Source organism: Capra hircus, chromosome 8, assembly GCF_001704415.2.
Source record: "Capra hircus breed San Clemente chromosome 8, ASM170441v1, whole genome shotgun sequence".
Classification (NCBI taxonomy): Eukaryota; Metazoa; Chordata; class Mammalia; order Artiodactyla; family Bovidae; genus Capra; species Capra hircus.
Window position 1 is genome coordinate 54,014,868 of NC_030815.1, and position 20,916 is coordinate 54,035,783.

A 20,916-nucleotide genomic window follows, 5' to 3' on the forward strand; every position below is an offset into this window, starting at 1 on the left:
ACAATATGCCCAGGGACAGCTGAGGGGGAGTCTGATCCCCCTGCGGAAATAGCTCCATACTCAGGTGTGCATGTGGGAGAGAGTGACGTTAGTTAAGCAGGTGAGTGAAATAGGGGGAGCTCATTGAGTTCGTGCTTGAAAGAGTTGAATACCAGCCCCACCCTCACTCTCCTGAAATGAGATAATTTCATTTTGAAAAAATTAAACTGGAGACAACTAGGGTAGCTACTGTGAGTTTTTACACCCTAGAAAAGAGTACCTGGGGGTATCCTATTATAGTTACTACCCACTTTTTCCTGCATTAGAAAAGCCAGTCAGTCACTGACTTCCAGGGAGCTTTTTGCTCTCATTCTTAAATAGAAAACAACCGTCATACGCCTGGTAGTTGAGTAAAGCTTACAATAAGAGAGGTGAGGAAAGAGTAAAAACAAATCCTAGTAGGACCAGGGAAAATTTAGGGAACAAAATAATTTAAGAAAAAACCCTAATTTGTGTCCTTAAAGAGGCTTAAAAGGAGCTGGAAACTTTAAAATAAGAATAGAGTGTTAATTAAAAAGGGAATGTCAGAAAGCAGAGAAATCTCTTGGAAATGAAAATGTGGTTGCTGAAATAAATTCAGTAGGAATTAAAGAAATTTCTCAATATATAAAAAAGAAAGAATGGAAAATGTGATAGAAGTGATATATTGGGAGAGGCTGCATCGAGGAGGTCCAGCATGTTCCTATTAAAAATTCTAGATCCAGAAAAAATTGGAAGGAAGTTGTCAAAGGGCAAGAAAATTCCCCATAGCTGAAAGTAAGCTTCAGGCCTCAAACTGAAAATAGCTAAACAAAAATAGCCTCTACCTAGATACTCTTCACTATGAAATTTTAAAATACTGAAAAGATACATGCATTACAGAGAAAAAAATACTGGTCACCTAAAAAAAAAAAATCTGACTTTATCATTGTTGTCATGAGCACATGGATTCTGGAAGGCATTAGAAAGATACCTCCAAAGTTTTTCAGGCAAATAATTTTCACCCTAGGATTTTGTATCCAGCCAGACTATCAGTCATAAGTAGAGGCTGACTAAGATATTTTATATGTAAAGAAATTTGAAAAGCTTACCCTCTGTGTTATACAAGTTATTTGTAGAAATAATCCAGCCAAATGAGGGAATAAACTAAGAAGGAAGGTAATAGGGAATTCGGGAAACAGTGGGTTCAGTGCAGAGTCAGCTAATACAGATTTGAGAGCCTTCCATTAGTTGTGTGATTGACAGCTTAGAAACACATTGAGGCGTATTTTACTTACTATGCATTAGGTACTGTTGGAAGGGAGCAGGGAGAGGAAGAGGAGGAGGAAACTGAACTCCAGAGGGAAAAAGGCTACACTGACATAAACATAAAGTGAACTAAATTATGGTAGATTTTTTTGAGGGGTGGGGAGGGGGCTGCACCTCAGCTTGCAGGATCTTAGTTCCCCAACCAGGGATTGAACTCACGTCCTTGGCAGTGAAAGTGTGAGTTCCTATAGTGAATAGCCAGTGAATTCCCTAAACTATTGTAGATTTTAAACTACTCCCTGGTGGCTCAGACGGTAAAGCGTCTGCCTGCCGTGTGGGAGACCTGGATTCAATCCCTGGGTTGGGAAGATCTGCTGGAGAAGGAAATGGCAACCCACTCCAGGAATCTTGCCTGGAAAATTCCATGGACTGAGGAGCCTGGTGGGCTATAGTCCATGGGGTCGCAAAGAGTCGGACACGACTGAGCAACTTCACTTCACTGGTGGACAAGAGAAGAATCCACTTTAACCTGACATTACGGGTGTCCCCCTTTTAAGTGACACACAGAGGCAGTGACCACCTATCTAATTTGTTGTCCAAACCAGAACGCTAATAATGTAAGGAGTCACTATACTTCTGTAACATCAGGACAGCAGGTATAAACTGGAACAGCCCAAGGCATCTGAGGGTATGTGGTCATGCTATACAGGGGTAATGACATGGAAACAGTATAAGAGGTATAATCTATACATAGAGACACAGTATATGTCTGCAGTGGGCAATATTAATTTAATTGTAATAGTAGAAATACTGTCTTGGTTTGCAGTTTTTATTGTCAGCTTGCATGTAATAACAAATAACTAACCTGAACTATACTTAGTATGTATTAGTATTCACTTAGTGTGTACTGAAATGTATCGTGTCCTGATATATACTTAGTATATATTATATTCTAAGTATTTTTAACATATAACTCATTTAATGCTCTGAATAACTCATTTAATGCCTATAACTCATTTAATGCCCTGAATAACCTTAAGAGGTTGGTGCTAGTTTCATTCCCGCTTTTCAGAAAAGGAAGCTAAGCCAGAGAAGGAACTTGCCCAGCTTGTCCCTGATTTATGGTTGGATCGGGGCTTTGAGTTCAGGCTTTCTGCCTCTTCTCTTTAACGTTGCTCCATACTGTCTCTCAAATAACAGAAAACTTAGCTGAATATAAATTAGTCGAATATAAATTAGTTGAATAATTATTAATTTAATAATTATAAATTAATATAAATTTAATTATAAATACATATATAAATATATATAAATAATACATATATACTATATATTATATAATTATATATATTTATAATATAGAAACATAAATTTCATATATAATAAATTATATATAATATATTTTATAATACATAATATATTAACATATATTATATCATAATATTATAATTATATAATTATATAAATTATATAATTATATTTTAATATATATTTCAATATATTATTATATATTATATATTTTAAAATGGAATTATAATATATTTTAATATTATAATATAATTATATTATAATATATTATATATAATATATATTATAAATTTTATATATAATAGAGTTTATATATTATATATAAATATATAAATATTATAAATTAATTATAAATTTAATTTAATAATTATAAATTAATTGCAATTTATAAATATAAATTAGTTGAATATAAGTTTCAACTTTGACAATATAAAAGCTAGGTTTGGAAGGTAGACAGGAGGTAGAAAAAAGGGGAAAAGACCGGAAGTCCTCATTTTACAAAGTGGAACATTGAAAGAGTTCATAGTTGATCAGCAATATACATTTTTAAGTATATCACTACATGTGGAAGAGATCATGACCAGTGGAAAAACTAATAATGACATAACTTTACTAAGCAGTGTGGATATAGGAAAGAGTGTAAAGGAACTAAATCCTTGCCTAGTAAATTAGAAAGTTAACAGATACTGCCTCAAATTTAGTCAGAAATAGTCTTGTAAGTATAGTATTTGGAAATGGAAAATTAAAAATGAGACTAGTTTTCTTAAACTTCATAAAGAAGGATATCCAGATAGCCAGTAAACATGGAAAAGTGCCCAACTTCATTAAGTAATAGAGAAACAAATCAAAACCAGTAAAGCTACATGCTAGTGAGATTGACAGAGTCTGATAGTATCAGGTACTGTAGACCTGGAGTACTATGAGAATCTTCTACCCTGCTTATACTGAAGTATAAATCAATACTACTTTGAAGAGCGTTTAGCACTCTCCATCAACTGAAGGTATGTAAATACCCTGTAACCCAGCAGCCCTCACCCCTGCCCTGGGTAAACGCACCCGAATAACCGGTACAGCAGGATTCATGTGCTTGCGTTAGGACAAACAGAAAAAACCCAAAGTGTCCTGTAAGGGTGAAAACATTAAATAAATTATGTATATTCATACAGTGGGAAAGCTTTCAAGGAATAAAACTGTATGAACTATTAGGACAAACAGAAAAAACCCAAAGTGTCCTGTAAGAGTGAAACATTAAATAAATTATGTATATTCGTACAGTGGGAAAGCTTTCAAGGAATAAAATTGTATGAACTATTAGTTTGGTGAAAACATAATTATAGTTTCAGACAGTGAATCATTATAACTAGGCTCAAGCACACCTTTATTAATCAAAATAGGAACCATTACAGTCAACACTTGTTTACCAACAAGAAATAAGTTTTCTTATTCCTGTAGCATAAAAATCTATGCTTCAGGATTCAACAATTCTTTGAATAGCATTTTCTGCATCCTGCTGGTTGTGGAAGTGTTTTCCCTGCAAAAAGCTGTCAAGATGTTTGAGGAAGTGGCAGTCAGTTGGCAAGAGGTCAGGTGAATATGGCGGATGAGGCAAAACTTCATAGCCTAATTCACTCAACTTTTGAAGCTTTGGTTGTGTGATGTGAGGTCAGGTGTTGTCGTTGCAACCCAATGCCAGCTGCAGGTATTGGGATTTTCAGAGTATCTCATTGATTTACTGAGTGTACTTCTCAGATGTAGTGGTTTCCCCAGGATTCAGAAAGCTGTCGTGGATCAGACAGGCAGCAGACCACCAAACTGACTGTGACCGTTTTTTGGTGAAAATTTGGCTTCGGGAAGTACTTTGGAGCGTTTTCTTGGACCAGCCACTGAGGTGGTTGTCACTGGTTGTTGTATACAATCCACTTTTTGTTGCACATCACAATACGATTGAGAAATGGTTCATTGTTGTGAAATAAGAGAAGACAGCACTTTAAAATGATGATGTTTTTAAAATTTCTGCTCAGCTCATGAGGCACCCGGGCTTCCCTTGTGGCTCAGCTGGTAAACCTCCTGTAGTGCGGGAGACCTGGGTTTGATCCCTGGGTTGGGAAGATCCCCTGGAGAAGGGAAAGGCTACCCACTCCAGTATTCTGGCCTGGAGAATTCCATGGACTGTATAGGCCATGGGGTCTCAAAGAGTCGGACACGACTGAGTGACTTTCAGTTCACATGAGGCACCTACTTATCAATCTTTTTTACTTTTCCAATTTGTTTCAAATGCCAAATGACCGTAGAATGATTGATGTGGAATTCTTCAGCAGCTTCTCATGTAGTTGTAAGAGTATCAGCTTTGCTGATGCTCTCAATTATCGTCAGTTTCTGATGGCCGACCACTATACTCCTCATGTGTAAGGCTCTTGTCTCCTTTGTAAACTTCTTGAACCACCACTGCACTGTACATTCGTTAGCAGTTCCTGGGCCAAATGTGTTGTTAATGTTGCCAGTTATCATTTCCATAGTCTAAAATAAGTATTAAATAAAAACAGCAAGTAATAAATCATTAGCAAAAAAAGAAGTGAGAATGCACATTAAAATGATATATTGATATAACCACATTTATTTAGAATGTATTCCAATATCAAATAGCAAATTTCAACAATGCAGAAAACTGCAATTACTTTTGCACCAACCTAATAGAACTACAGATAGCAATCTGGATGAATTTTTTAAAACAATGTTGAGTGAAAGAAATAAAATAGAAAAGACAGCATACACCGTGATCCTCTACATAAAGTTGAAAGTGAATGTTGCTGCGTTATGTACGATTCTTTGAGACCCCATGGATAGTCTGTGGAATTCTATAGGTCAGAATACTGGAGTGGTGGGTAGCCTTTCCCTTCTCCAGGATATCTAACCAACCCAGGGATCGAACCCAGGTCTCCTACATTGCAGGCGGATTCTTTACCAGCTGAGCCACAAGGGAAGACCAAGAATACTGGAGTGGGTAGCCTACCCCTTCTCCAGCAGATCTTCTCAACCCAGGAATTGAACCCAAGTTTCCTGCATTTCAGGAGAATTCTTTACCAACTGAGCTATCAGAGAAGCTGCATATGGTGAAAGATGCAACCAGGTTAAAGGAAATGGTTGTCAAGAAATGAGGATGGTGTTTATAACTAGGGGAAGAGGCCTGAGATGAGGGAGGGATATGCGGGATCTTTAAGATGCTGACAAGTACTTGCAGATTTGAGCGGTGGTTACGGGTTATGTAAGTCACTGTAAGTTATGTAAGTTATGGGTCATGGTCACTGTTTGGCGGTATGCTGCCTGTCTGATCCATGACAGCTTTCTGAATCCTGGGGAAACCACTATGTCTGAGAAGTACACTCAGTAAATCAATGAGATACTCTGAAAATCCCAACCCCTGCAGCTTTGTCACACTGACAGTTTTGTTCTGTGTACTTCTCAATATGCGTATAATAATTTACAAGTAAAAACCTGCAAACCTGCTTAAAGAATTGGTCACCTCTAGGGTGCTGGAAGTGGGTGTGGGACGAGACTATTTCGTTTTAAGCCTTTCACTACTGTTTGCATTCGCATGTTCATTCACTCAACATTAATTGAACAGACTCTATGTACCAAGCATTCTTGTTAAAGAGTGCTTATAAGTTTTATTACATGTTTTAGCTCATGTAATCCTCACAAGAGCTCTGTGATGTGGGAGCTTATCTCCACTTTATACATAAGAAAGTTGAGGTCTAGCATTATGGAACTTGTCCAAAATTTTAGAGCTAATGGGTAGGGCCAGGATTTTGCCTCAGAATTTTTAAAATATAATTTAAAAGAGAAATTTAATTACTAATTATAAGCAAAGAAGTATACACGTAAGGGAGATGCCAAGTTTTCACTTATCCAGTTACAGAAAAAGCACACATCTTTCATACTGTATACATCTTGCATTGGTAGGGATTTTCCTTATTCAGCAATTATTTATTGACTGTCTGCTTTGTGCTAGGTGCAGGTTTTGGGGATAAACAATAAAATACACCCCCTTTCTTCAAATAACTTGCATTCTAAGTGAGGAAACAAGCCAAAAGTTATTGTAGTGATTATATACCAAGTGATACATTGCTGATGACTGTATAAAATCTTAGGAATCTTTTAGAAAGCAGTTTGGGGATAGGTATCTCAAAGCCTGAAAAACATCTGTTTGCTTTGATCTCAGCCTCATTTTTATGGCTTTGTTGCAAGAACGTTTTTCTAAATATGGAAGAAGGTCTTCATGCATAAAAATGGTTATTTTGTCTTATAATATTGAAAAGTTGGAAAGGATTTAAATGTGTAATCAAAGGAATAGTTGGCCAGTAACCCCACTCAGTGAAATATTTTGTAGCCCGCTTGAAAAAAAAATCCAGGTTATGAATCAATCCCCTGATTATATGAGAAATGATTGATTTCAGTCATTTTAAATATAAAAAAAGGTTGAACATAAAATTTGGTGTACAATATGATGGGAGCTTTGTTCCAGAAAAAGCAACCTAGCCAAAGGGAGGAAGGAGAGCAGATGACAGGAAAGATTTCTCCAAAGCCTTATCATTACTCTTACCTAACTAATAGAATATCAAGCAATTTTACTTTCTAATTTTTTTGGTTCCATATTTCTGTTTAAGGGACGTGAATTATTTTGTAGGAGAGGGGTTCACTTTTTCAGAAAAATTTAACGCTGTGTTCTAATACTTTCCACTAGAGGGAGAAACTATTTCATGTTACTGCACGTTAGTGTGCTATTTAGAACCAGTCAAGAATATTGTAATTTAGTCTGCTTTTCTCCGACGGTGGTGAGGGTTTTTTGTTTGTTTTCGTATTTGTTTAGAATTTCTTTGAAATCAATTTTAGAAGATTTATTTAACCATTATATTAAAAGTAGAGGAATTTTTCTCCTTTTTCCCATTGAAAACTTGGTTGGCTTTAGTAATGAAACTTTAAAGAATTTGAAGTTATATAGACTGTCAATTTTTAAAGCATGTTCTGAGCATAAAAATATGTTCATTGAGCAAATTTTTGAAAGCAGTGAACAATTTACTGAAGGAAATAAAAGCCACCTCTGCTCTTATGTCTTAGAAAGGTATTAAAGATATTTTTTCATGTCACTAAATATTTTTCTAAATCAGATAATTTGATAAAGCTTATGGACCATCTTCCAAGAAAAACACATAGATATATTTTGAATATAGAACTCCTCAGGCCCATTCATTAACTCTGGTTGAGCCCTCTTATCATTGTTATTTTCCTAGTGGTTTCATAGAGCATTCCTTCATATGGTGTGCTATTTTTATTTAAACCAACCCCAATTTGGAGGCTCTTAGCTTTCCTCTAGAGTTTGATTATAAATAATCTTATGACATCATGTTTGTAGATAAATCTTTGCTCACATGTCTGATTTCCTTAGGGTGAACTGCTGATGTAAGATTGTTGCTGTATACCAAAAGTCATTGTCCATAAAGTGATACCAGTTCCTCTCACAATGATAACATATAATAGAATTCCTTATTCTTTAAGTGATTGTTGAAAGCATTTTAAATGTATAAATACGCCTTACTGTTTTCATAGGTGTTCTGATTATTTATTGCTGCATAAGAAACCACCCGGAAACAATGACTTAAAACAATAACAGTCATTTATTTTGTTCTTGAAGCTGGAGATTGAGTAGTATATTAATTTTCCTTTACTATACTCTTACTAACTTAAAATAATACCTATTTTACTAGCTCACAGTTCCGTAGGTCAGAAGGCCAAGCACAGCGTGACTGAGTTCTCCACTCAGATACATAGTGGGAGCATGTGGGTTCCCTCCAGAGAGTGTTAAAGTGTGTGAAATTTAAGTGTAAGACATCAGGCCCCCGATGTTGGATGTTCATGTTTGTACTGGATGTTCAACAAACCTCATGAGTGTCATAGAACTAAAATCAAGATGTCAGCCTGAAAGTGTTACTATCTGGAGGTTCCAAGAAAGAATACTTGCAAGCTTCTTCAGCTCATTGGCATTATTCAGATTCTGCACTTGATTGAACAGAGGTCCTCGTTTCCATGCTGACTGTTAGCTGGGGGACAGTCTCAGCTGCTAGAGGCCTCCCACTTGTATTCCCTGCCACAACATCATACTTGACTTCTTCAAAGCTGGCAATGGGGAATCTCCCTCTTGTCCCTTTTGTATTTCAGATCTTTAGGAGAAGTCCAGTTCCTTTTCCTTGGATGCCTGATTATATCACATCCACCCAGAATAATCTCCCTCTTTTCAAAGCAACTGATTTTGGAACCTTAATTACATCTACAAAATCCCTTCACTACAGCACCTGGATTGAAAAACTGGCAGGATTGTGTACTTCAGCATAGGAATCTTAGGATCTCTTTTAGAATTCTGCCTACGCATAAGCAGTATCCTCCACTTCAAGGACCTAAGTGTCTTCAGTTCAGTTCAGTTCAGTTACTCAGTCATGTCCGACTCTTTGTGACCCCATGAATTGCAGCACGCCAGGCCTCCCTGTCCATCACCAACTCCCAGAGTTCACTCAGACTCACGTCCATCGAGTCGGTGATGCCATCCAGCCATCTCATCCTCCATCATCCCCTTCTCCTCCTGCCCCCAATCCCTCCCAGCATCAGAGTCTTTTCCAATGAGTCAACTCTTCACATGAGGTGGCCAAAGTACTGGAGTTTCAGCCTCAGCATCCTTCCCTCCAAAGAAATCCCAGGGCTGATCTCCTTCAGAATGGACTGGTTGGATCTCCTTGCAGTCCAAGGGACTCTCAAGAGTCTTCTCCAACACCACACTTCAAAAGCATCAATTCTTCGGCACTCAGCTTTCTTCACAGTCCAACTCTCACATCCATACGTGACTACTGGAAAAACCATAGCCTTGACTAGACGGACGTTTGTTGGCAAAGTAATGTCTGTGCTTTTGAATATGCTATCTAGGTTGGTCATAACTTTCCTTCCAAGGAATAAGCGTCTTTTAATTTCATGAGTTTTTAAGAATTGGGAGAGTTTACCAGTGTTCATTTTATGTTACTGACCTTGGTGAATGGACAGGAATGGCACCCAGCTTCCTGAATTCACAGTATTGGTTCTGCTTCTTAGTGGTGTGAGCTTGGCTGTGCTGCTCTCCTTACTCTGCTCCTTTGCCTCCATTTTCTCATCTGTAAGATAACATGAAGTTAGTATTGTTCTTTCCTCATATTTAATGCCTAGGAAACTCCAGAACAGTGCTTGACATATAGTAAGTTGGTTTCAAAGTGATTACTCTTTTTAAAAAATGCTTTTGAATCTGCAGTTATGTAACTCAGGTATGTTAAGCATGTTCATTAATAGGGCTTCCTGCTGTAAAGAGACCCACAAATAAAAGCGGAATTTTTCTTTCTTGGTCTTAATTTTTTATTTCTGATTTACTGTGTTATACACATGCACCTTTTATGGTGAGCTGCCACAGATTTATGTTGGAAAGAGTGGGATTTAAATAAATCTTTACTATGCTAATTTGATATATTTCAATAATTAATTTCACAAGCATGATATGATATTCCAGGTAGCAGATTAAAGTCTGAGTTCACTTCTGGCTCTACCCCTAAATCATGATGAAGTCTACAGTTGGAAATGCCTTGGAATATCATACTATGAATTAGGTATAATATTTACTCTGTTTCTTTACACTAGGAAAAACTGGAGGAGTGCTTAAAGCAGTTAAAGGAGGAAAGAGTAATAAGGCTTAAGGCTGATAAACGAGTCAGTGAGGTAAACAAGTTTCTCCTTACACTTTTGAAAGTTTCTTGGTTTTATTTTGATTTTATTTTAAGCCATATGCATAAAGTTTGTAAACTTCGAAACTAATATGTTGCAAATTGGTGGTATCATATGGACCTTTACATTTACTGTGATCATATGATCTAGATACAGGATGAAATAGAGCTCTCACGTCTCATTTTCCTTTTAGGCATATGCTTATAGTTTATATATATTATTATATTATGTATCCCAGAAGGTATGTTTTTAAAAATGCAAAAATTTGTTTTTTTGTGTATTGTGTGTGCTTTATATGGTGTTAGCTTATTTTCTGTTCATGATTATTCGATTCAAGAAAGCATATTTTGTTTATATATTGTATATCTAGTAACATAAATGACACGATGAGACTTTACTGGCAGTGAATTAGGAAAATGAGTCATTTAAATAAATATAAGATATTGGAAAACTAGTAAGAATGCAATGAAAGTAAAAATACATACTGTGAGAATTACATTAGGTAATATGCATGAAAGCAGAGCAGAAGCTAAAAAGTTCTATATAAATAAAATCTATTCCAGAGTGAGTGTAGGGAGGGAGTTTTGAAAGTGCATCTACTGGATTGGTGGACACTAGTTCATTCAATAAATATTGAACACCTGCTTACGTAAGACATGAGGGCATCATGAACATAATGGCCTTTCTGAGAAATACTAGAGTTGATTTTTATATAGGGCAAATCAGAAATAATGATCTAAAGAAGAGTGCATGGGAGTGAATATTTCAAGAAGCCAAGGAGAATATTGGTGATGGTACAGTTAATAAATTGGGCTGGTTATGATTTAGGACTTTTAAACTTAAGCATTAGATATTTTAGTTATTCCTTAACATTCAGCAGAGTTGTAATATGCTTTGTTCAAATTAGGTTCTGTGCTTCATTTTCTAATTAAGGGAAACTTAATAGCAGGTAATTTTCTAATGTGGAATGAAGATCCATTATGAATTTAACCAGTTTAAAATGTGATCTTTTGAAAGATCATTAATAAAGCAATCATTTCGGTTTATTTATATATATGTTGTATAGGAAACTTTGTTGAGTGCCTCTGCCTTTCGGTTATTATGTGATGTGGTCTCTGTCTTAACTGATGGAGAGTTAGATTAATTACAAATTAATTACATTTGAGGATCACAGAGGATGAGATGGTTGGATGGCATTACCGACACAATGGACAGGAGTTTGAGCAAATGCCAGGAGATGGTGAAGGACAGGGAAGCCTGGTGTGCTGCAGTCCATGGAGTCGTAAAGTCAGACACGACTGAGTGACTGAACAACAAATTGCACTTTGAATGTTTTAGTTTTATTCTTTAAACTAGATGAGACTACTTTTGTTTTCTTTTGATGATAGAAAAAATCATGTCAAATATTTTCAATCTTCTTTTATAGTTGGAACATGAAAATGCCCAGTTAAGAAATGTAAATTTCTCTTTGTCTGAAGCCCTTCATGCACACTCATTGACAAGCATGATCCTGGATGATGAAGGTGTTTTGGGCAGCATTGAGAATTCTTTCCGAAAGTTCCATGCTTTCTTGGATCTCCTTAAAGATGCTGGGTTAGTTCTTTTCTCTTCATGGCTTTCTTCTCTTTGTAACTATAGAGGTAGTTTGCTGAGGAACTTGAGCAGTTTTTATTACTTCCATGACCATATTTAGCCAAATGCAGTGAATTATAGGTAATAGAGTTGATTTTTTTTTTTTTTTTAATGAGGAAATGTATAAAGAAAAGCAAACAGGGGAGCCTGCTTTGGTAGAGTGGGAAGCCCATTATAAACAAGTAACATGTAGACAGTAATTAGTAGGTATAATTTTTTGTAAAGACTATGTTGAAGGCAATTTTAATTGAAAATATTTGGGAATGCATACGAATTTTACTGCCTTTCACTTATTTTTCTTGTTCAGTAAGTTTGAGTTAAGATTGTTTTGTCTTGGACTTAAAAACAATTATATAGGGAAGATGCAGGTCCGTGGTTCTTAACCGGGAGCAGTTTTGTCGAAAGAGGGAAGTGGAGATTGATAATTGATGGAGTGCTGTTTGGTCAGGGAATGAATTGGTGTTGGGAAGGAAGAAGCAGACGCTTCTTGGGAGCTGGAGGAATAGTAATGGAGTGTGGGAATGGAGGTGAGAGGCAGTGGATGGTAGGTGTGGTCGATGTTGAAGCTGCTAGTGAGAGTGTTTGAAATGGAGTGGTAATAGGCGAGGAGACGGGATGTATCCCAGAGGATGACTCTGGAAAGGGCTGAGAATGTGGAAGAGAGAGGCTTGTAGTCTGGAGTAGGTGTTGGCTTATAAGATGTTAGAAGTGTTTCCTGATTGTAGGTCTGGGGATATCTAAGCTGCTCTTCCGTGATTATAGTAACTTTTGTCTTTTTCTCCTTTTCTCTTCTGGTCCAGGCTTGGGCAGCTGGCCACAATGGCTGGTATAGATCAGTCAGATTTTCATTTACTAGGTCGTCCTCAGATGAATTCTACTGTTAGTAGTCCACCTAAAGAAAAAAAGAAGGCACTTGAAGAAGAAAAATCAGAATTACAGCAGAGTGCCTTAGGACAGATGCAAAATATCCAAGTAAGTGGACAGAACAGAACTTAATGATTCTAAGAGCAATTAGCAAAAAGGAAATTTCCAAGTCAGAAAGAAGATAACAATGATCAGTCTCTCAGAGTTCATATGCTGAGGAGCTAGAAGCCTCTTTGAGCTTCTTTCTGATAGATTAGTACATTTGTGCCTAGTAAATTTCATGATATTGCATTGTTGTAAATAAGAAAACTGGAAATTCTTTTGAAAATTTATGACTTAAAGCAAACTATCCTTAGTGAAGAAAGAAAACCTTAGAGAAAATATCCTAAATTTTAAATTGTATAAATGCCTATTCTATTCATATTTCATCTAGGTTTCTATTTGTATGCAGTCAGCTTACAATGAAGGAACACTAATGAAGGTACAATTACTGATATAGATAATTGTTTAAAATAAGTGGTCCAGACATAGTTCATAGGCAGTATACTATAATGAGTCACCTGGTCATGGAAATGGGAGGGGGAAACCTGTCAGCTTTTCTTCCAGCCTTATGTGGAGCCTCTAACTCTCACCTTAGCCAGTCTCAAACTGGTCTTGAAAACTGACAGCTTGGATACACAGTCTGGTCACAAACTGGACACATTTTTACATGTTTTCCATTTTGTAAAACTGTGTAAAAAAACTGGTTTACGTATACCTGGAGGATAGAAAAGAAATTAATTTTCTTACAGAGTAGGGTTTTATTTTTAGTAAGGGAAAGGAAATAGGTAATAACTACCATAAACACTGAAGTCTGAAAATGTAGCAGACATAATCTTGGATATATCTAAGTTGAGAATCACTTGTAAGATATAATTAGAAAAAAACTGGCTCTGAAATCTTCTAAATTATCAATTGACTGTTTTAATAATAAAATCACAGAGTAACATTGAAATTTCAGACTCCACTTTTTAATGGTTAGGCTTCCCAGTTGGTGCTAGAGGTAAGGAACCCACCTACAATACAGGACACGTGAAAAGACATGGGTTTGATCCCTGGGTTAGAAAGATCCCTTGGAGAAGGAAATGGCAACCCACTCTAGTATTCTTGCCTGGAGAAACCTATGGACAGAGGATCCTGGCAGGCTACAGTCCATGGGGTCACAGAGAGTTGGATATGACTGAAGCGACTGAATGCTTTCAACGGTAGGCCTTGTTCATCACTGAATTTTTGTCTTGTCTTGTTTTTCTCTCCAGTTTCAGAAAATTACAGGTGATGCTAGAATTCCATTGCCTGTCGACACCTTCCATGTCCCAGCCTCTACTCAGGAGACCTTAGAGACTTCCAAAGACAACCTGGGAGTCCCAGTCACAGAACAGCGGCAGGAGTCTTTTGAAGATTTCATTGCTAGAGCATGTTCTCCTTCAGCAGATGTAATTTGTGGAACTGGAAGTCAAAGAAAAGAAGAGGAGTTATCTAGAAATAGCAGGCCTGCCTCAGAAAAAATGACCAAAACAGGTGAATATATCAAAAAGCACTCTGCTAAGAAACAGCCTGGGAAGGACCTGCATTCCTGCTCTGACTCACCTGTAAAGCAGAAAAGCAAAGGAATCGGGCAAAATAGCTCGTTGGTTAATGAACCAATTAAAAGCGAGTCTTCGAAAAAACACATTTCTGTTAAGAAAGAGAGTGAAATACTGACTGTTTCATCAAAGACAACTAGAAGTAAACTCAATCTTCTTGAACATTCTGAAAATGATACTCTTGGATCTGATTTTGAATGTCAAGAAAGCATCCATACTCTATCACGCCTGACATAGGTCTAAATCTTCTAAAATTATGTTTTTACCTTCAAATTTTAATAAATTACTTGTTTTTATTATAGCATTTGGTGTTTTAAAATATATGACTGGGAGCCATTAGGGAAAGATTTATTTCTACTTTTTATTATAATGAACATTTTGGTGTATGGTATATTTTCCTTTTTGGCAATTTGCACCATTCATTCAGCTAGTGTCTACTGAAGGCTTAATATGTACAGTACTTCTCTGGGTGCTGTTTCAGCAGTGAGCAAGATAAAGCTCTACTGTCTTAAAACTAATACTCTATGGTGGGAGAAAATATGAATAATAAAGCTGGCTAAGGGGACTAGAAAGAGGTGGGAAAAATAAATAGTTTTACCACTTAGTTAAATGTCAAACTATTATAAATCATATGGCCAGAAGTCATTGGTGTATTTTAATTCACAGTAACCAGGCAGAATCAAACATTTACCAAGACACTTAATCATGTCACAGGTTATGCAACCCTATAAGGTAGGGAACTACTTCCATACCCATTTTGTAGATGAGTCATTATGTGAGTTGCCCACAGTTACACAGCTGGCACAGGAGGGCTGAGAGGAGCTACTCCACGTTCAAGGTCAGGAGGGACAGCTGTGAGGAAATACCGCTCGTCTAAGGTAAGGAGCAGTGGCTGTGTTTTGCTGGAGCAGATGGTAGGTGTTGCAAGAGGGCATCAGAGGGCAGACACACAAACCATAATCACAGAAAACTAGTCAATCTAATCACATGGACCACAGCCTTGTCTAACTCAATGAAACTAAGCCATGCCATATGGGGCCACCCAAGACAGGCAGGTCATGCTGGAGAGGTCTGACAGAATGTAGTCCACTGGAGAAGGGAATGGCAAACCACTTCAGTATTCTTGCCTTGAGAACCCCATGAACAGTATGAAAAGGCAAAATGATAGGATACTGAAAGAGGAACTCCCCAGGTCGGTAGGTGCCCAATATGCTACTGGATATCAGTGGAGAAATAACTCCAGAAAGAATGAAGGGATGGAGCCAAAGCATAAACAATACCCAGTTGTGGATATGATTGGTGATAGAAGCAAGGTCCGATGCTATAAAGAGCAATATTGCATAGGAACCTGGAATGTCAAGTCCATGAATCAAGGCAAATTGGAAGTGGTCAAACAAGAGATGGCAAGAGTGAACGTCGATGTTCTAGGAATCAGCGAACTAAAATGGACTGGAATGGGTGAATTTAACTCAGATGACCATTATATCTACTGCTGCGGGCAGGAATCCCTCAGAAGAAATGGAGTAGCCATCATGGTCAACAAAAGAGTCCAAAATGCAGTCCTTGGATGCAATCTCAAAAACGACAGAATGATCTCTGTTCGTCTCCAAGGCAAACCATTCAATATCACAGTAATCCAAGTCTATGCCCCAACCAGTAATGCTGAAGAAGCTGAAGTTGAATGGTTCTATGAAGACCTACAAGACCTTTTAGAACTAACACCCCAAAAAGATGTCCTTTTCATTATAGGGGACTGGAATGCAAAAGTAGAAAGTCAAGAAACACCTGGGGTAGCAGGCAAATTTGGCCTTGGAGTACAGAATGAAGCAGGGCAAAGGCTAATAGAGTTTTGCCAAGAGAATGCACTGGTCGTAGCAAACACCCTCTTCCAACAACACAAGAGAAGACTCTACACTTGGACATCACCAGATGGTCAACACCGAAATCAGATTGATTATATTCTTTGTAGCCAAAGATGGAGAAGCTCTATACAGTCAGCAAAAACAAGACCAGGAGCTGACTGTGGCTCAGATCATGAACTCCTTATTGCCAAATTCAGAGTTAAATTGAAGAAAGTAGGGGAAAGCACTAGACCATTCAGGTATGACCTAAATCAAATTCCTTATGATTATACAGTGGAAGTGAGAAATAGATTAAAGGGCCTAGATCTGATAGACAAAGAGCCTGATGAACTATGGACGGAGGTTTGTGACATTGTACAGGAGACAGGGATCAAGACCATCCCCATAGAAAAGAAATGCAAAAAAGCAAAATGGCTGTCTGGGGAGGCCTTACAAATAGCTCTGAAAAGAAGAGAAGCGAAAAGCAAAGGAGAAAAGGAAAGATATAAGCATCTGAATGCAGAGTTTTGAAGAATAGCAAGGAGAGAGAAAGCCTTCCTCAGTGATCAATGCAAAGAAATAGAGGAAAAGAACAGAATGGGAAAGACTAGAGATCTCTTCAAGAAAATTAGAGATACCAAGGGAACGTTTCATGCAAAGATGGGCTCGATAAAGGCCAGAAATGGTCTGGACCTAATAGAAGCAGAAGATATTATAGAAGAGGTGGCAAGAATACACAGAAGAACTGTACAAAAAAGATCTTCACGACCAAGATAATCACGGTGATGTATCACTCCCCTAGAGCCAGACATCCTGGAATGTGAAGTCAAGTGGTCCTTAGAAAGCATCCCTACGAACAAAGCTGGTGGAGGTGATGGAATTCCAGTTGAGCTATCTCAAATCCTGGAAGATGACGCTGTGAAAGTGCTGCACTCAATATGCCAGCAAATTTGGAAAACTCAGCAGTGGCCACAGGACTGGAAAAGGTCAGTTTTCATGCCAATCCCCAAAAGTAATGCCAAAGAATGCTCAGACTATCACACAATTGCACTCATGTCACACGCTATTAAAGTAATGCTCAAAATTCTCCAAGCCAGGCTTCAGCAATACATGAACCATGAACCAATACAGTTACCATGAACTTCCAGATGTTCAAGCTGGATTTAGAAAAGGCAGAGGAACCAGAGATCAAATTGCCAACATCTGCTGGATCATTGAAAAAGCAAGAGAGTTCCAGAAAAACATCTACTTCTGCTTTATTGACTATGCCAAAGCCTTTGACTGTGTGGATCACAATAAACTGTGGAAAATTCTTCAAGAGATGGAAATACCAGACCACCTCACCTGCCTCTTGAAAAGCCTATATGCAGGTCAGGAAGCAACAGTTAGAACTGGACATGGAACAACAGACTGGTTCCAAATAGGGAAAGGAGTCTGTCAAGGCTGTGTATTGTCACCCTGCTTATTTAACTTCTATGCAGAGTACATCATGAGAAACGCTGGGCTGGAAGAAGCACAAGCTGGAATCAAGATTGCCGGGAGAAATATCAGTCACCTCAGATATGCAGATGACACCACCCTTATGGCAGAAAGTGAAGAGGAACTCAAAAGCCTCTTGATGAAAGTGAAAGTGGAGAGTGAAAAAGTTGGCTTAAAGCTCAACATTCAGAAAACAAAGATCATGGTATCTGGTCCCATCACTTCATGGGAAATAGATGGGGAAACAGTGAAACAGTGTCAGACTTTATTTTTTTGGGCTCCAAAATCCCTGCAGGTGGTGATTGCAGCCATGAAATTAAAAGACGCTTTCTCCTTGGAAGGAAAGTTATGACCAACTTAGATAGCTATTCAAAAGCAGAGACATTACTTTGCCAACAAAGGTCCGTCTAGTCAAGGCTATGGTTTTTCCAGTGGTCTTGTATGGACGTGAGAGTTGGGCTGTGAAGAAAGCTGAGCGCCGAAGAATTGATGCTTTTGAACTGTGGTGTTGGGAGAAGACTCTTGAGAGTCCCTTGGACTGCAAGGAGATCCAACCAGTCCATTCTAAAGGAGATCAGTCCTGGGTGTTCTTTGGAAGGACTGATGCTAAAGCTGAAACTCCAATACTTTGGCCACCTCATGGGAAGAGCTGACTCATTGGACAAGACTCTGATGCTGGGAGGGATTGGGGGCAGGAAGAGAAGGGGCCGACAGAGGATGAGATGGCTGGATGGCATCACGGACTTGATGGACATGAGTTTGAGTAAACTCCGGGAGTTGGTGATGGACAGGAAGGCCTGGCGTGCTGCAGTCCATGGGGTTGCAAAGAGTCGGACACGACTGAGCAACTGAACTGAACTGACAGAACCAAGGGCTGATGAGGTTGCAAAGCAGCTGTACTTCTCAGATTGCTCGTGGAAATGCAAAATGATGCAGCCCTTCAAAACAGATTGGCAGTGTCTTTAAACATAAATATACCAGCAGTTTCACAAGTTACATGAAAACTTGAAAGCATGAGTGAAAGCCACTCAGTCATGTCCAACTCTTTGTGACCCCATTGACTATACAGTCCATAGAATTCTCCAGACCAGAATACTGGAGTGGGTAGTCTTTCCTTTCTCCAGGTGATCTTCCCAACCAAGGGATCGAACCCAAGTGTTCTACATTGGAGGTAGATTCTCTACCAGCTGAGCCACAAGGGAAGCCCACATGAAAACTTGTGTTCACATAAAAACATGTACATGTTTTATAGCAGTGGTTTATAGCAGCTGTACTCATAATCATCAAAATAGCTTCCAGCAGGTAGATGGATAAACAAATCATGGTCATCCACACAATGGATTACTACTCAGCAATTAAAAAGGAATAAATTTTTAACTCATATATTGAAAATCATATGCTAAGTTAATGAAACCAAAAGTTTACATCTTTATGTAATCTCAAAAGATACATACTTTGTGATTCCATTATATACTATTCTTGAACAGGCAAAACTATGGTAATGAGATTTGATCATTGACTGCCAGGAGTTGGGGTGAGAAGATTTGATTACCAAGAAGATGTGCAAGGGGTTTTTTTTCAGTGATGAGCTGTTGCATAGTCTGGTTGCGTTGCTGGTAACATGAATCCATACGTAAGTTAACTTAATGGAACTGTACCCACCCCTCAAAAGCATCATTTTTACTGTATAATTTTAAAAATCTCAGGCCTTTTCCCCTCCCAAAAATAGAGGGAAGATACTAAATATTATCCACCATGATTTCAAAACATTCTTTATATTTTCTATCCATCATGAATAGAAAACATTCTTTTGGAGAACTTATGAACCATTTCTAAAAGGACTTTCCTGGTCATCCAGTGGTTAAGGATCTGCCTTGCAATGCAGGAGATGAGGGTTTGATACCTGAATTAGGAAGAGTTGAACATTTCCATAAATTATGCTGAGATTATTGGCTATTTGGAAAACTTTTCTTTCATACCGTGTACCAGAATTAAAATCCAAATGAATTTAAACTGCTGTCATTCAATTGCTAAGTCGTGTCCAACTCTGCATGGAAATATGAATATAATTAGAAGGAAATGGTGGGGAAAAAAATCTTTTATAATGGTGGAGTGAGGAAAACCTTACCAAGCAAGATGAAAAGCCCAATATCCATGAAAGAAAGAAAGAAAGAAAAAAACTGATAGATTTGATTGCATTTTCTTTTTTAAAAGGACTTCCCTGACAGTCCAGTGGTTAAGACTCCACGCTTCCACTGCAGCATGAACAGTTTCGATCCCTCACATGCCATGTGGCATGGCCAAAAAACCATACATAAATATAAAGAGGAGACAAAAGATTGAGAGATTGTGTGAAATACAACATAATTAAAGATCCATAATATTAAAGCACTTATAAACCAGACAAAAGATGGACAGAAGGCATACAGATATTTTTATAAAGAAGTATAAGCAAGTATAAACTTTCAACTTCATAAACAGTCGAAAATTAAAATGAGGACCACTTTCCTCTTCCTTAAAAAGGCAGATTTGAAAGGATTGGTAAGAGCTAGTACTGGAGATTACTCTTGCCTGGAATATCCCATGGATGGAGGAGCCTGGTAGGCTGCAGTCCATGGGGTCGCTAGGAGTCGGACATGACTGAGTAACTTCACTTTCACTTTTCACTTTCATGCCTTGGAGAAGGAAATGGCAACCCACTCCAGTGTTCTTGCCTGGAGAATCCCAGGGATGGAGGAGCCTGGTGGGCTGCCATCTATGGGGCTGCACAGAGTTGGACACGACTGAAGTGACTTAGCATCAGCAGCAGCAGTACTGGAGATAATATGAGTAAATGAGCACTCTGTCGTTGGAGAAAGTATTAGTCCATATAGCCTTTCAGGTGGAAATTTGGCAGTGTATATCAATTTTTAAAATGTATCTGCCTTCTGATTTTGGACTTCCTGGTGACTCAGCAGTAAGGAATCTGCCTGCCAATGCCAGAGACATAGCTTTGATCCCTGGGTCGGGAAGATCCCTTGGAGGAGGAAATGGCAACCCACTCCAGTATTCTTGCCTGGGAAATCCCATGGACAGAGGAGCCTGGAGGGCTACAGTCCATGGGGTCACAAAGAGTT

The 20,916-nt window shown here is 38.1% G+C and overlaps 1 protein-coding gene across 2 annotated transcripts in view; it reads left to right on the forward strand.

The window, feature by feature from the left end:
* CEP78 (centrosomal protein 78) overlaps positions 1 to 14,781 on the forward strand; it is a 37,610-nt gene extending 22,829 nt beyond the window's left edge. Inside the window, exons 12-16 of one of the 2 annotated variants that reach the window (XM_013966000.2) lie at positions 10,279 to 10,356; positions 11,789 to 11,955; positions 12,795 to 12,966; positions 13,292 to 13,339; positions 14,154 to 14,781. In XM_013966000.2, the coding sequence (XP_013821454.2) occupies positions 10,279 to 10,356; positions 11,789 to 11,955; positions 12,795 to 12,966; positions 13,292 to 13,339; positions 14,154 to 14,717 (1,029 nt within the window). In that variant the 3' untranslated portion in view covers positions 14,718 to 14,781. The remainder of the gene's footprint in view (positions 1 to 10,278; positions 10,357 to 11,788; positions 11,956 to 12,794; positions 12,967 to 13,291; positions 13,340 to 14,153) is intronic. The other variant, XM_005683801.3, reaches the window with a different exon arrangement.